Source organism: Malurus melanocephalus, unplaced genomic scaffold (genome assembly GCF_030028575.1).
Source record: "Malurus melanocephalus ecotype Western Australia unplaced genomic scaffold, MMel_1.1 scaffold_437, whole genome shotgun sequence".
Lineage (NCBI taxonomy): Eukaryota > Metazoa > Chordata > Aves > Passeriformes > Maluridae > Malurus > Malurus melanocephalus.
The window spans coordinates 355,290-368,941 of NW_026623669.1; the positions used below are offsets into that span (position 1 = coordinate 355,290).

The following is a 13,652-nucleotide window of genomic DNA, read 5'->3' on the forward strand; positions in this document are numbered from 1 at the left end:
CATATTCTAAAAAATTAAGTGCCACGTCCCAAACCAGGTCACCATGCTGGTTTATAGTTAYGTTTGTCAGATGAATGAGTCCTGAACTGAAATACTTATAAGCCAAGTTAAATTGTGTAGGCTTTTCTGAGCCTTTTCTGAGCACTTTTGGAGATCTAATAATGCTTGGTCWTCAGGAAGAGAAATGCAGCTTACTGCATTTACTGTAAAATGAAGCTAAGTATGCCAGCTTGCTGTTGTAGTATGTCTTCCAGATATCCAAAATCACTGAAGTAACACACAAATGCTTTTATCTAAAGGAAAATATATTATTATGCATATAATCCTTAACCATATTTTTTGTGTCAGGATAGGAAAGATTTTCACTTACCTGTTTCTTTAGAACCAAATATGTTGTATTTTCACTTAGGTGTATATTTTTCCTCTGTAATGAGGGGAAAATACTTGAGCTGAAGTACTCAATACTCATTGCATTGGAGGATAAACATGTGGGTCTGTCTGCCTTTATTCATAAAAGTGAAGMCACAAGACTTAGATTATAGTAAAAGCTTAATTTCTAAAAATGGATTAGTCAGGTTCTGTTTTGTATTTCAGAGAAGTATAAAGTAGAACTTATTTAGTGAGGACAGGTCTTTTTACCTTACCTGTTATTCATTACATGTCCTGATTTTCTAGGGAAGTAGTAAAATTTTATGCTTCCTATCAACCACTCAGGGATTCAAGCACTGTCATTTTTGAAGTTAGGGTTCAACTGCAGAATTTGTGGTTTTATCCACATTTCATTATTTTACACATGTGATATACAGCACTTTTAACAGTAACTTGCCCTTTCTCCTGACAAAAGAGAAATGTAACAGTTCCTGATGTCCAGGGGAGTTTGATAAAGACATTAACTTCATCCCTATGAGCACCAAGCATGCACTGTTAACAACATTGCCTTGCAAAAGCGGGTAAGAATTAACAGCCAGAGACTTCTGYACTTTTGCTTTAATATGCACACAACAAGTCTCAAACAGGAAGCAGAAAATGAAGAGGTCATCGTGTTTGGAAGGGGAATTATTTATGTGGTCATAAGATWCTGCATTTTTGTGCTGAGTCAGTACTTTTTCTACAAATGGTCTTGATATTTCAAAAACCCCTCTGTAGACAAYTAAAATTTGGCTACCATCTTCAATGACACCCAGACTTAAAAAGTGTGTTGGGAAGCAGGAGGAGATGTTCAAGTTCCCATAACATCCTTAAAGAATCAAATGGCAAGAATCAGTACCAGAATATGCAAGCTCTGCAATGATTTGGGGAAATCACTTTGTATTAACTGTTTTACCTAACCAGGGTCAATCAACCCCATTATGATTCCGAGACACATSTCTCTATTCTACTCTCAGACAGATTTCTGAGATTATCAAACACAACCTTACATTAACTAGGTCGAATAATGCCAGCAGTGAAGCCCTGGAATTCATGAATGAGACCTGCGTCCACATTCTTAGGACTGCACAATAAACTATTTTTGACTGAAAAAAATGCCCTGAGTACAATGAGATTCCAGTTCTTTGCCATCTCTTSTTTGTGGGAGCCATTAGAGGGAGGACATGGCTGTAGATTCTCTTCTACACCCAATTCTTAGATACTGTTTTTTCTCAGAAATACACAAATGAAGCTTACACTGCTTCCTGAGAAGTCACAGAAAGCAGGAAAAACACAAGAAAAACAAAATGTGTTTTATTTTAAAAATACAATAGTCAATACCATAATAATAAATAATTTTCATCTGTATAYGATCCTCCTCAAAAGAGCTAAGCACTTAGCAAAACTTGCAAAATGGGATCCAGGAACAGGTTTCTTCAACATTTCTGAAGTAATCACATGTGCTTGTATTTCATGTCCTAGAAGTAGGAAGATTTTCMTTTTTCTATTCCCAAGACAAACAAAATGACCATCCAGAACAATGACTGTTCTTCCTAAATGTCCAAAGAATTGCATTATCCCCAAATTGTAAATCAGAGGAGTAATGAGCAGTAACCAAGTAGTGCCAGCTATATCATGAGGAAGTTAAATCCCCAAAACACATTTCAAAGAAAGATATCAAAGAGCTCAATATTRTTTCATTTCCAAGACATAGTTGCCAAGAGGTTTACATCATCTTTTTTCAAGCTTCGCTGTGAGCATCTGGTATTTTAAGATTGAATGTATGCATGGCATCTTGATTTGTTGCCTTTTTATGAAGATTAAAATATTGGAAAAATTCTTCAAAAGACAGAAAACAAAATTAGATGCTTAGGCAGAGAAGGAAGAAAAATAAGTTCAGAAGATGATCTATCAAGAATTAGCTATGAAATTCATGATCTTCATAGATCTAAAGTGCTTTACCTGAAAGAAATCTCCAGTGAAAGACACATTTGCCTAAACTTGTGAAGGTAGAAATTTGATACTTAAATAAATATCTCAATATCTACTCACATATACAAAAGCCTGAATTCCATGGGTTTTTTATGGTATAATAATTATTTTAACTTCATTATGTTTTTCCTGGGTTACAACAATATAGAAGATTACTGGCACACAATAAATACAAAAAATTAATATCCCCTTTGATAGAAAACAGAACATTTGCACTGTCAAATCTTCACAGTAGAGGAAAAAAAGTCTTCTGCTTTCTCTATGTCTCCTCTATTTGAATATCTGTAAAAAGAAGAATTATATGAAAAACTTAACAAATTAAAAAATTATGAAGACCCTGAAGACTTCAGAGCTTTGGGCCCCTTTCCTAGAGTTTGGAGGTACCAAAAAATTCCCTTCCTTGTCAAAATTTAAGACCTAAAATGGAATTAATGAAATTATCAAACAGAATCATAATGGAAAGAAATAAAGTGGTAGTTCAAACACACTGGTGGGAAATGTTCTTTAGCAAATACAGTGAGATTCTTGTTGCTTAGGTTCCTCTTTCTTCCAAATTCTTTAAAAATTCTTTCACATACATTTAGTGCTTTCTCTGTCAGTATCCCCAGTTGCATATCCCCAGGCTCTAACTCTTWGTTTTGGAGATCTATACATGCAGGACCGGCAGGCTTACCTGTAAGTTTACTGTAATAAAGAGTAGCAGGGAGGGATTTSGGATGCAATTATTGCAAGTGTTTTAGAAGTCAGCAAGAATGTGAAAAAAGAACCTAGATCATTTCACCTTCCTGTTCCACACCACAGGATGTTTCACAGATTTCAGATATTTGATCATGTATATTCTTGCTTTGCTGAGACAAAATGGCACAGCTTGAGACCTGTTCAACTGGCTATGATGGGTTTCTATCACTTTTCTCATTGCCATCASCATCCTTACAGATGAACAACTGTTTCTATAGCAAAAGTGTGAGCTGGAAAAAAAGACTCATTTGGGTTGTTATATAGCTCTACATCACATTTTCCTGCATATATATTTTCTATCTATTTTAAAAAACAGATTCATTATTTGATGTCACAAACAGTTGCGTTATGATGGTGAGTTTGTTAGACACAGAATGGGAAGCTGTATTTCTCTTGAGGGTTCAGTCTGTTGAAACAAGAGGTTAAAGAAACCATCCTTGAATCAATGTTCCAATGACCAGGAATGATTTATGGTGTGTGCAATTTGCTACTGATTTTCCCTTTGTCATTTACACTTACATTGTAGCTCTCTGTCTTCAAAAGATGAACCTCTGCAGTCATGTGTATCTTTATCTTTTGACAGCTCTGTAAGAAAAGGACATTCATACATGTAGCTTAAACTTTTCATATAGTGATAAACCTGTGTTAAAAATCTGCCATCTTGGGCCACCCAGGAACTAAGAGTCTTGAATGCAGAGCAAGAGATGAGATTAACACTGAGTGCTGTGTCCATTTGGGTGAGTATTATCAAGAAAGGCTTTTTTAGGGAAAACACAAATGACCAGTATGAACTAATTTTCACACAGTAATTTAATTTGTGGTGTTCTCCAAATACAAACATACAACAAATGGAAAACAAATCAACCAATAACCATCGTGAAAAGCAGCAAAAGAATTTAAATCTCATGTCTGCTGCTGTAAATATTGAGTCTCCTCACTCTTTCCTTGATTTTCTTCAATACCACCTGTCACAGTGGTACTGGCCTTCCACTGATCTTTGCTGACACTAAATAGCATCAATATCACAACAGGGAAAATAAAGCTTCCCTGTGTTTTTCCCAACAGGGCCAAACTCTCTGTCATGAATGTTGTGACAAAGACTCTGAAATGCATGCCATAATACTGGAGAAAACACAGGAACTGCTGTTCCAATTGCAGCACTAAGTCTGCATATGTGAAGACATTCTGAGGTTATTATGTGCCATGGAACCTGTCCCATCCTATTGCAGACTTTCCAAAACACAGCATACTGTCCTGTCCTCTCCTTGACCATCCACTCCTGGATCAAGTATGCTTTTCTTTCATAGTTTCCTTTCAAAAAAATGACASTCATGAAAAGCCACTTTTCAACTGTAACTAATATTTGTTGTGTAGATGGAAAGTAGAAAGCAAAAGCAAAATCAAATCTAGATCTCCATTTGGTTGACACCACTACAAAGTTAACTCTCAAGCAATTATTACAAGTATCACACTCTGCTGTGTGATTTATGTCGTAAGTACATACTTGCTATTGATGAACTTGCCACAGGTGTTCTGCTGCCCTTATTTGCTCTAGCTGAAAGGAAATAAAAGAGAAAAAAATTCAAAAAGAAAACAAAATAGTTACTTCAGATCCAATGAGAGGGTTAAATACACTGGTGGGAGGAACACACTTAGCATAGTGTAACCACCCGTTCTCAAAACACTAAATTCAATTACTTTAAAATGAAGTCTTCAGTGCTCCCAGTCTGCTGGTTTCCTTTGCAACTTACTTTCCTTGTTCCTAAGCCGGAAATCCATTGACACTATATGCTAACATCACTGGAAAATACTTGTTCAAGTAGCTTCCCATTGCATATTTTTACGCATAATTTCAATGTATTGGACAACAGAGAAAAAAAGAGGGTGAATTTCTCAGTCCTTTTTGAGGGGAAAAGGAGGAGATTCTGTTCTGAAAGAATCACTTATCCAGTCACCCAGGATAGCTTGGGGTTTTAAGCAAAATCTTGTTATCACTAATTTGAACCTACTAGTAGTTGATGACATATATACACACACTCACATGTGTATGTATGTATATACAGAGGTAAAAAACATAATAATGATGGTCATATAGTTTATGAGATGTACATAAATTATTACATATACACATAAACCATAAATATTAGTCAGGCAACCTGGGAAAGTTCTGACCTTCACTGAAATCCCCAGTGGGAATCTTTYGAGCAGTCAAGGATTCTGCTGTTCTTTCTTCCACTTTCATGTTCTGCTCCTATTTCCATCATGTTCTTAGGGCAAGGATATCCTTATACTTGTAGGTTTATCTAATAGGCCTTTTGTAGTCTGTTAACATCACCTGCAAGCCTGTTAAGCTGAGTAATATTTCTCCAAGGACATGTTTCCATTGTCCCTCACAACCAACCAATGAAACAAACAGAGACTAACAGTATTTCTTTCAGTTTAAGCAACAAGTTTCAAACACTTTTTTTCTTTATTTCAGATGCTAACTATATTCTTCTTCTACTCAGGCACCCTAAAAACTATTTCTACAAGTTTTTCTTATGTTAGCTAGCAAGAGAAAACAAATTATTGCCAAGACTCAGGTTCTCAACATGCTGTGATGTTGAAAATGTGCCAGTTAGTGAAGTGAACTGAAAAAGCCCAAAACTTAGTAAGGAGATCAGCGAAGTGGTGTAAAGCCTGAGTGGGAGCATTCTTCTAAAAAAGCAGGTTCTCACAGTTCTGTGATTTTTTTCCGAGCATGCAGAAAAAACCCCACTAAAAACTTCCAGTGCCCTGCCCGCTACCAGAATTCTGGTCCCCAGTTAAAAGGGAGGACACAGAAGAGGAATCTTCAATTTCYAGTCAGTGAACAAACTGTGCTTTGATACTTGACTAGATTAAACACAAATCTTACTGCTCTACACCTTATCTATAAGAAAGATTAACAGACATGGATGGGTAAGAGGTTTGTGAGGGGCTGATAACATGTTCCTGTCTGATAACTTGCTAGTATTTACCTAAATCCTGCAAAGAAAGAGAAATAAACAATGTGGTAAAAAATTGTCTCATTCCACTCAAGGAGAATGAATTAACAGAACAGAATAACAATAACTGAGATACTCTAAAATAATTTTAATACCTTTTCTTATGCAGAGCAGAAATAGAAGCCCAGATCCAACCAAAGCAGTAATAATGAGTGCTGCTCCAACAAAACGTCTGCTCTCAGTCTGGAGAATGCCATCAGCTGAATCTTCAAGAAAAACAAGTGAAGGATAAGATTCTACATAAYTCCATAAAATCCTCCCATTTTCTTTAATTTTTACTGTCTTATTTTTGCTATAAGCTGTTCAGACATGATCACAGCATTATAGATTGTGTCTAAGGGCAGGTGGTAATGGTGCACTTAACCACATTTTGTACACATAAAGGGGGAAAAAAGATAGAACATAATATTTGTACCCTGCATTTCATGTGATAGCACCTTTGATCTCATCACAATTTTGCTTGTCAAAGTGTTACATCTAGCATAGATTCCCATCAGGACTACAGGAAAAAACAAATTGAAAGAAGAGAGTCCCTTTCACCAGGTAATGCTCTGAATGCAAATGGTAAGTGGTCTCCTTTAATGACAGAGATTTTCTTGTTAAAACCAAGCTTGCCTACCGAAAGAATGACTTGGCTTTCTCACTCTAGCCTGCCTGTTTCAAGCCATTGACAGGCCCAAAAAATTGTGCCAGCATACGTGTTTCTAAAACTAGGTGTTGAYGAGGACCTGGGAAAGAACCTGACCAGGTAACAGTCTGACAAGCAGAAGTACTATTTTTGAGTTGGATCAGGTTTGCAGTCTGGTTGAAAACATATCAGGCTACAATGCAGAAAATAATAAGCTAAAGCTAGAGCAGCAGGGAGGCAGCCCTTGTTAAAATATCTAATAAGGAATTGTATTAGTCTTGTCCATTTATGTACTTTCCTTCAATCCAGATTTTATGAGGCAAAAATATCCGTGTACAATTAGTGAAATTTAAATATGGTCAAAGAGAAGGTTATGGTAGCAGGAAAAGTCCATATTGTTCAAGTTTATTTGAAAGTAATCATCAATAAAATAGAATGTTCTTCGAAGATCTGTTTAATTTATATGGGAGGGTTTCATTTCCAGGTGCTGGGTTACACATCTTCTAATTAAAGGAATTTTTTTAATATTTAACCTCAATTTTCAGATAATTGCAGATCACACAAAATTCTTGTCTTCAAATTCTGACCACATGAACATGTTAGTATGGTGGAAGTGTACATTAAYAACAAAAATTAACAACAGAGGTCTTTCTTTCTAGCTTTTTCAAAATTAGATAGGAAAGAGAAACAAATAATGGCCAGTTTGACTTGCAGAGAACGACGTTATCACCTTGAAATGTATTAGCATAAACAAAATTGAGAAATGTTACCTGCTATGTGTAAAATGGCAGATGTATTTTCTTGCAGCTCTTTATTCCAGAATGTACAGTAAAAAATCTCATCAATTCCACTTTTGATTGTAAGGGTACTTGTCACAAGGTACAACTGGTCACTTCCAGATTCATATCTTGTGTTTGCCTTATCAGACAAATCTTCATAGTCTCTGTTTTGCCAGATCACTTCAGCTTCTGGGTATCCTTCTGACTGACATGTCAACTTCCATTCATTGTGTCCTGYGCTCACTACTCCTGGGGTTATAATTCTGTAAGGGGCTAAACAATTTGGAAAATAGTTAATTACTAGKAGGAGGCTAGAAAAACAGCATGTATTAAATGCATGACACCTTTTGTTTTTCCCCAACCCTCAGGGTCAACTTTCAGCTTTGATTTTGAAAAATAAATAACACCATTGTGTCTGTAACTGCGGGTAAGGATTTATTACAATTTTGATGTGGTTTAGAAAACTCACTAGCTTTATGGTCCTTGTACTGTCTACATGATTTTGCAACCTCACAGGCATTAAGAATTAAAGGACATGGATTCAAACTAAAGAGAAAGGCCAAGTTATACAGCTACACAAGCACCATCGGAGAGCTCCTGTCTCAGGGGAGGTTTTTTTATGTGCTAATYCAAATATGTCTTACTTCAGGGTCTCCTCTGAAATCTTTTAAGAGTATCAGAGAGTATTGAATCTCTGATAGTGGCACACTCACCATTAACTTTCAGGTGGATTGTCTTRTAGTCAGCTCCCCCATACTCAATAAGACAGCGGTAATCGCCTGCATCTCTGAGCTTCACATCAGTGATCTGAAGGAGAGACTGTCCCAAGTTCAGATTCTCTTTCAACAATTTTATTCTTCCCTTAAAGTCACTATGCTGAGCTTTAAAGTCTTCCTCTCCTTTGAAAAGTACATAAACCTGCTTCAACTCATCTTTCTTTTCCCAGCTGACACCTAAGTCTTTAAACTTTAATTTCCCATTCACTGGAAATGTGCATTCCATGGTCACATTCTTCCCGTATTCCACAGTGTAGAGTGACTGAGGTGCTTCAACAGTGAATAAAGCTGAAAAATAAAATTTGGAAGAAAATTTAGTTTTCCAGTAATACACCTAATCTTTGAAGTCATGTCTTACCATATCCATAGGAGATTTTAAGGGCCAAAGTATCTGCTCTGTTCTGAAGAGCTAAACATTTTGGTATGTACTTGTCCAAATGTATGAAAAAACACAAGACATCTGCTTTGTGCACACACACAGTGCGATGCTGTACTAAAAACAGTGGACTGTGTATGCACAGCCCCTCATCTGTCGCTGTGAGAACACTGCCATGGCAACAGGCAGGTGGCAGTGCCTCTGATGGGAATGTTCTGTTTATACAAATGCCAGTTATTTTCACACAAAATGTTAAAAACACATGACAATTCCCAGGTCTGATGATGCCAATAAAAGCTTTTGTGTAATGCAAATGGTGCCTTGTTTGAAATGGTGTCTCTGCTGCAGCACTGTCAGGGATTTTACCTGGCCCCATATGAAAGCACTTGCACCTAGCTTAATGTAAAACCATCCTAAGACCTTTTTATTTAAAACATTAATGAAAAAACCTCAGACGYTAACACCTGAAGTAAAACTGGGGAAATTGACATTTCTGTGCTTATAATTGGAAAGAAAACATACTAAAACTATTCTACTGCTTCTTATGTCTTGGCTTCTTACCATTTAGGAAATGCCAGTAGAATAAAAATATGTACAAAAGCAAAGACCTTCCCATGATGTAGGTAGAACCTAAAATGATAAAATAATAGACAGATATAAATACATACTCATTTTCTGACTTGCACTCAAAAATATATTTTATAGTTGGTCCACAAAAAGAACTAGACAGAAGACACTGAATTCCACCCTAATCAAAACGTGGACAAGACTGCACCGAGCAGATAACCAGGTAGAAATCTTCCTGCATAGGTCCAGGAAGAACATCTTACTTTGGTTTAAACACCTGTCCTTGGTTATGGTGAAATAGACGCTTTATCATTATCTGTCAATTAGTAAATAAGCACTTACTAATACCCAATTGTTCCCCTAACTGTAGCAGGGAATGTTGCTCCTAGTAGGAGAGTGAAAAAAWTTTCTGTACTCAGTCACTGGAGGAAATATAATTTGGTTCTTCCCCACCTGTTTGCTTTACTTGCAAACATACCCTGCTTTTTTCACCCTGATTTCACAGTGCTTATCACAAGACTCACAAAGTTGCATACATCATGAAAACAATTCATGCAGTAATTAATCTCTTAGTAAGTATTCCCACAATAACAAGTATTTAACAATTTACACAATAGTGCCTTTGTAACACAGTGGCAAAACCAGTCAGTCTACWAGCAAAATCTATTCTCTTGAATTTTTGCTGCTTTACCTCTGAATATAAAAGTTATTTTGCTTTTCTGTCAGAAGTTTTTCCCTCTTTACTGAGRTAGGTTTTATACTCCTACACAACACTTTAACATTGTAGAACACTTATTAATGTCAACTCATACATTTAACCTTCACACACCCACTGCTTTTGGTAAGTCTGTCTTTCGAGTCAGAACAATACCAGTATCCAGTACTGCCATCATTTTTCAAATTACTGTTAAGAAAAGTTCAAACATTGTAACAGAAACCTTTCATGATTACAGAAAATGGTAGATTTTTTTCAGATAAAGTCCTAATTTTGGGTACCCAAACATCCACAAAAATAAGGGAAGTTTRGCTTTAACTGTTTTCCAGTGATACTACCAGAATTTGGATAAGAAATTAAACAGCTATAATACCCATGACTCTTCCTAACTGATGAAATTCTATCTTGGCTGACATTCTTCACCATTTTTATAAGTTGTTTTGTCCTTCTTCTCTGACTGTCAACTTTAAGATGGTAGTGAAACAACAGTATTGTCCTGAATTCATAACACATGTGCCTTTACAGTGTTGAGGCTTAAGGGAACTAGACTCCTCATCAGAAGTTGATTCAAGCTACTTCTTTCCTTCAGATTACTGCTGCCTGATCCCAATAGCTGATTTGCAGAAGGCAACACATATGGATCTCAGAAAGGGAGCCAATCTACTACTCTGTTCACAATGTAACTATGCTCTGAAAGCACATGCGAGAAAAATACAAAGAAGATTCTAAGGGTGAAGGATGCAATTCATTGATAAATCCTATGCTTCATAAAGTGGTTAGGTACCAAATTCATTCCTTAGGCACATGTGATGTCCTTGAAACCACTAGAAAACTGCAGCTTAATCCTGTGGGTCTCCAAGAGCTTCTGCAAATGTGTGTGCATCAGAATGTCTCCACCATGGTTCCACTGCTTGAGCAACAMACAGTCCAGAGCAACAATTAAAGTCCAAAGTAARGCTTCTCAAACAAGAYGGAGGCATACCAATCTCACAAATGTGGCGTGATCACACTTGCTCTGGAGATAAGCCTGCAGATGGACCAGCCACTGAGACTGATGGGTATTGTTGTACTCTCCCCATGTAAGAATGGCCAGACTTGCAGCRCACTCAGACTAAAAGACTTACTTTAGATTTTTTTTATTTTTTCTTTAAGTACAGGCTGTAGACAGCTTGGAACAAAGTACTTTGTTTGAAATAGTACACTGCTTGGAACAAAGAGCATGTGCACTACAGTCAGGATACTGAAAGATACCCATATTTGGGCATGCAACCCTTATCCACCTTTTTGACAGGAAATCTGATAGTTGGCGTGATCTCCAGGAGAGGTGTTCTGATTTACTCCTGGAAGACRGATGACACCAAGTTAACTTCTATAGCTCTAAGACCCATATTTATGGGGGGCTCTAAGACCCCTTATTTATGTCCTGCAATTGCTGATTTTATTAGCATGCTTTCTCCCACTGTAGAGAAAAASAGGCTTTACAATACACAAAAGAAGTATGAGTTTTACTTACAAATTTCTTCAAGACTGAGAAAGTCTGCTGCTATATTCAATTTTTCACTTTCAGAGAGAGAAAAAAAAAAAAGTAGATCCAAGTCAAATCCAGATGGTGGAAAATCAGGGTGCATGAAACAAAGAAAACCACTGCAATAATAATTATAGAACCTTCATCCTGTTTTACCCTGAGCTGAAGGATCCTCTGCATCAGTTAAAGCAGTTTGAGACCTTGATGCAAATCAAAGTCCTTTACTAAAGCTATCTGCTTACTGTTTTTCTTACAAAACCTACCACAATACTCCTTCTCTCYTCCTGTGAGCTTCTGGCATCCGTGGAAGATAGTTTTTTTTAATTGCAAAATATATTCACTGTGCAAAAATGCTCTTCAGTACTGCTGCTGCATGTTTCCCCCACAATCAAATGAAGAGTATAGGAAAACCAGAACTATTTGTCAAAAGACTTCATGTGACAAATGTTGATGTMAGTCCACCCACTTCTTTAGAAAACTTCCCTATTATTGGAAAGTTCCTCAGTAGGGAAAATTCTCTATTACTAACAGTGGTTCACTGTAACCAGAAGCATAAATGTTGCAAAAATTAGAACATAAAATACCACAGGCATTTTGAGAAACATGCTATCCAGTCAAAGTTATGTGTGACTAGCAGTCCTTGGGACACCAGTCGTAAGTGTTCATCCAAGTACACAAATTCTAGAACCCTATGGTATTAATCTCAAACATTGACAAGCAGCTGCTAACTATGACTAGAACTATCTACACGACCTATTTATGTCTGTAAAGATCATAGGAATAGGAATTATGTTGGAATCATGGGAAGAGCATTTCCTACCCTCCTCTGGTAAGGACCAGATAAGATATTCTCTTTCCAAGACTGGGACTTGCCTTGCTACTGTGTAGTGAAAGAAAAGTTCTTAATCCTATGCACTAAGTTAGCAAAAGATACAGAGCACTGTCTTTTAAATACTTTTGATTCTAGAAGTAAGAGTACAGAAAAAAAAAAAAAACCAACAACAAGTATTAGAAGAAAAAGGTTGTACTCACATTAACTTGTGGACTGTAGTGGGAGAAACTGGTCAACAGCAGAAAATACAACTTTACACCTATATTTTTCAATGTAAAGTCATCCACTTAAGTTGTCTTCACATACACCGGAAAAGGATTGAGATTCTTGGAAGCGTTAAAATATGGTGAAATGTCCACTTAAAATTTTTCAGTGTTTTCTTCTCTCCACTTGACAGCCTGCTCACAGTATCTGTCAAGGAAGCAAAAACACATAATGCACAAAACTGGTTAAGGTTAACGTTTTTACTTGATGTGTGAGATGAGCATGGAAACAGTGGTATATAAAACAGTTCAACGTAACATTTAGGTTCTAATAACCTGAAACTACCTTAGGAGGTTGAGGGGGTGGATATAGGCAGTAGGTGAGATGGATGAATGTTAATTTCCACTGATTTTTTTTTCTCTGCTTTTAAAAATAGGCTAAATGGTATAGTGCCAGTAAAGGGGGAAAAAAAAAAAAAAAAAAAAAAAAAAAAAAAAAAAAAAAAAAAAAAAAAAAAAAAAAAAAAGGTGCAACAGAGAGAAACTGAAACTTATTGGTAAAATTCTGTGAGATCTACCGCTGATGTAGCAACCTTTCACGGTTGTCAGGAAATTAGTTTCCGCTTTCTCATTGCTTGCCTCGAGGTCAGGGTTGCATTTTCTATGTAAATGTTTAGTAGCGAATAAAAGACCAGRACAGATGGGATTTGGGTTGGCTGGGTTTCTTTTTGTTCCTGTTTAATTTTGTTGTATACACACATACTCYTATGTATACACGAACATATACACAACTACATGCACACAAACACATTTTACTTCACAGTTCTATACTGCGGTGGTGGGGTTTGGATTTGGGKTTTTTTTCACCTGTTGCGCAACAAGTTTCCCAGGAGCCTATCTCAGTCCTGTCTGTCACCGGGCATTCCCAAAGAGCGCATTCTCTCAGGGAGAACGCTCCCGGACAGGCTCCGGCGGCGGCCTCGGCACAGAACGAGATCGGTGCCGCACCGGGATGGGGTTCCCGCTGCCGCCAACCCCGCTCCTTGCAGAGCTGCGCTCCGGCTCCGCCTGCCCGGCTGCTCCTCTC

At 37.0% G+C, this 13,652-nt stretch overlaps 1 protein-coding gene across 3 annotated transcripts in view; it reads right to left on the reverse strand.

The window, feature by feature from the left end:
* Window positions 1-1,725: 1,725 nt before the first annotated feature.
* LOC130581806 (programmed cell death 1 ligand 1-like) overlaps window positions 1,726-13,652 on the reverse strand; it is a 12,569-nt gene continuing 642 nt past the window's right edge. Inside the window, exons 1-10 of one of the 3 annotated variants that reach the window (XM_057380130.1) lie at window positions 13,433-13,586; window positions 12,563-12,773; window positions 11,519-11,565; window positions 9,285-9,353; window positions 8,285-8,635; window positions 7,563-7,844; window positions 6,260-6,370; window positions 4,643-4,693; window positions 3,658-3,723; window positions 1,726-2,682 (exon numbers count right to left, since the gene is read on the reverse strand). In XM_057380130.1, the coding sequence (XP_057236113.1) occupies window positions 2,660-2,682; window positions 3,658-3,723; window positions 4,643-4,693; window positions 6,260-6,370; window positions 7,563-7,844; window positions 8,285-8,635; window positions 9,285-9,339 (939 nt within the window). In that variant the 5' untranslated portion in view covers window positions 9,340-9,353; window positions 11,519-11,565; window positions 12,563-12,773; window positions 13,433-13,586 and the 3' untranslated portion in view covers window positions 1,726-2,659. Of the gene's footprint in view, window positions 2,683-3,657; window positions 3,724-4,642; window positions 4,694-6,259; window positions 6,371-7,562; window positions 7,845-8,284; window positions 8,636-9,284; window positions 9,354-11,518; window positions 11,566-12,562; window positions 12,774-13,432; window positions 13,587-13,652 lie in introns of those variants that run through there. The other 2 variants (XM_057380127.1, XM_057380128.1) reach the window with 2 other exon arrangements.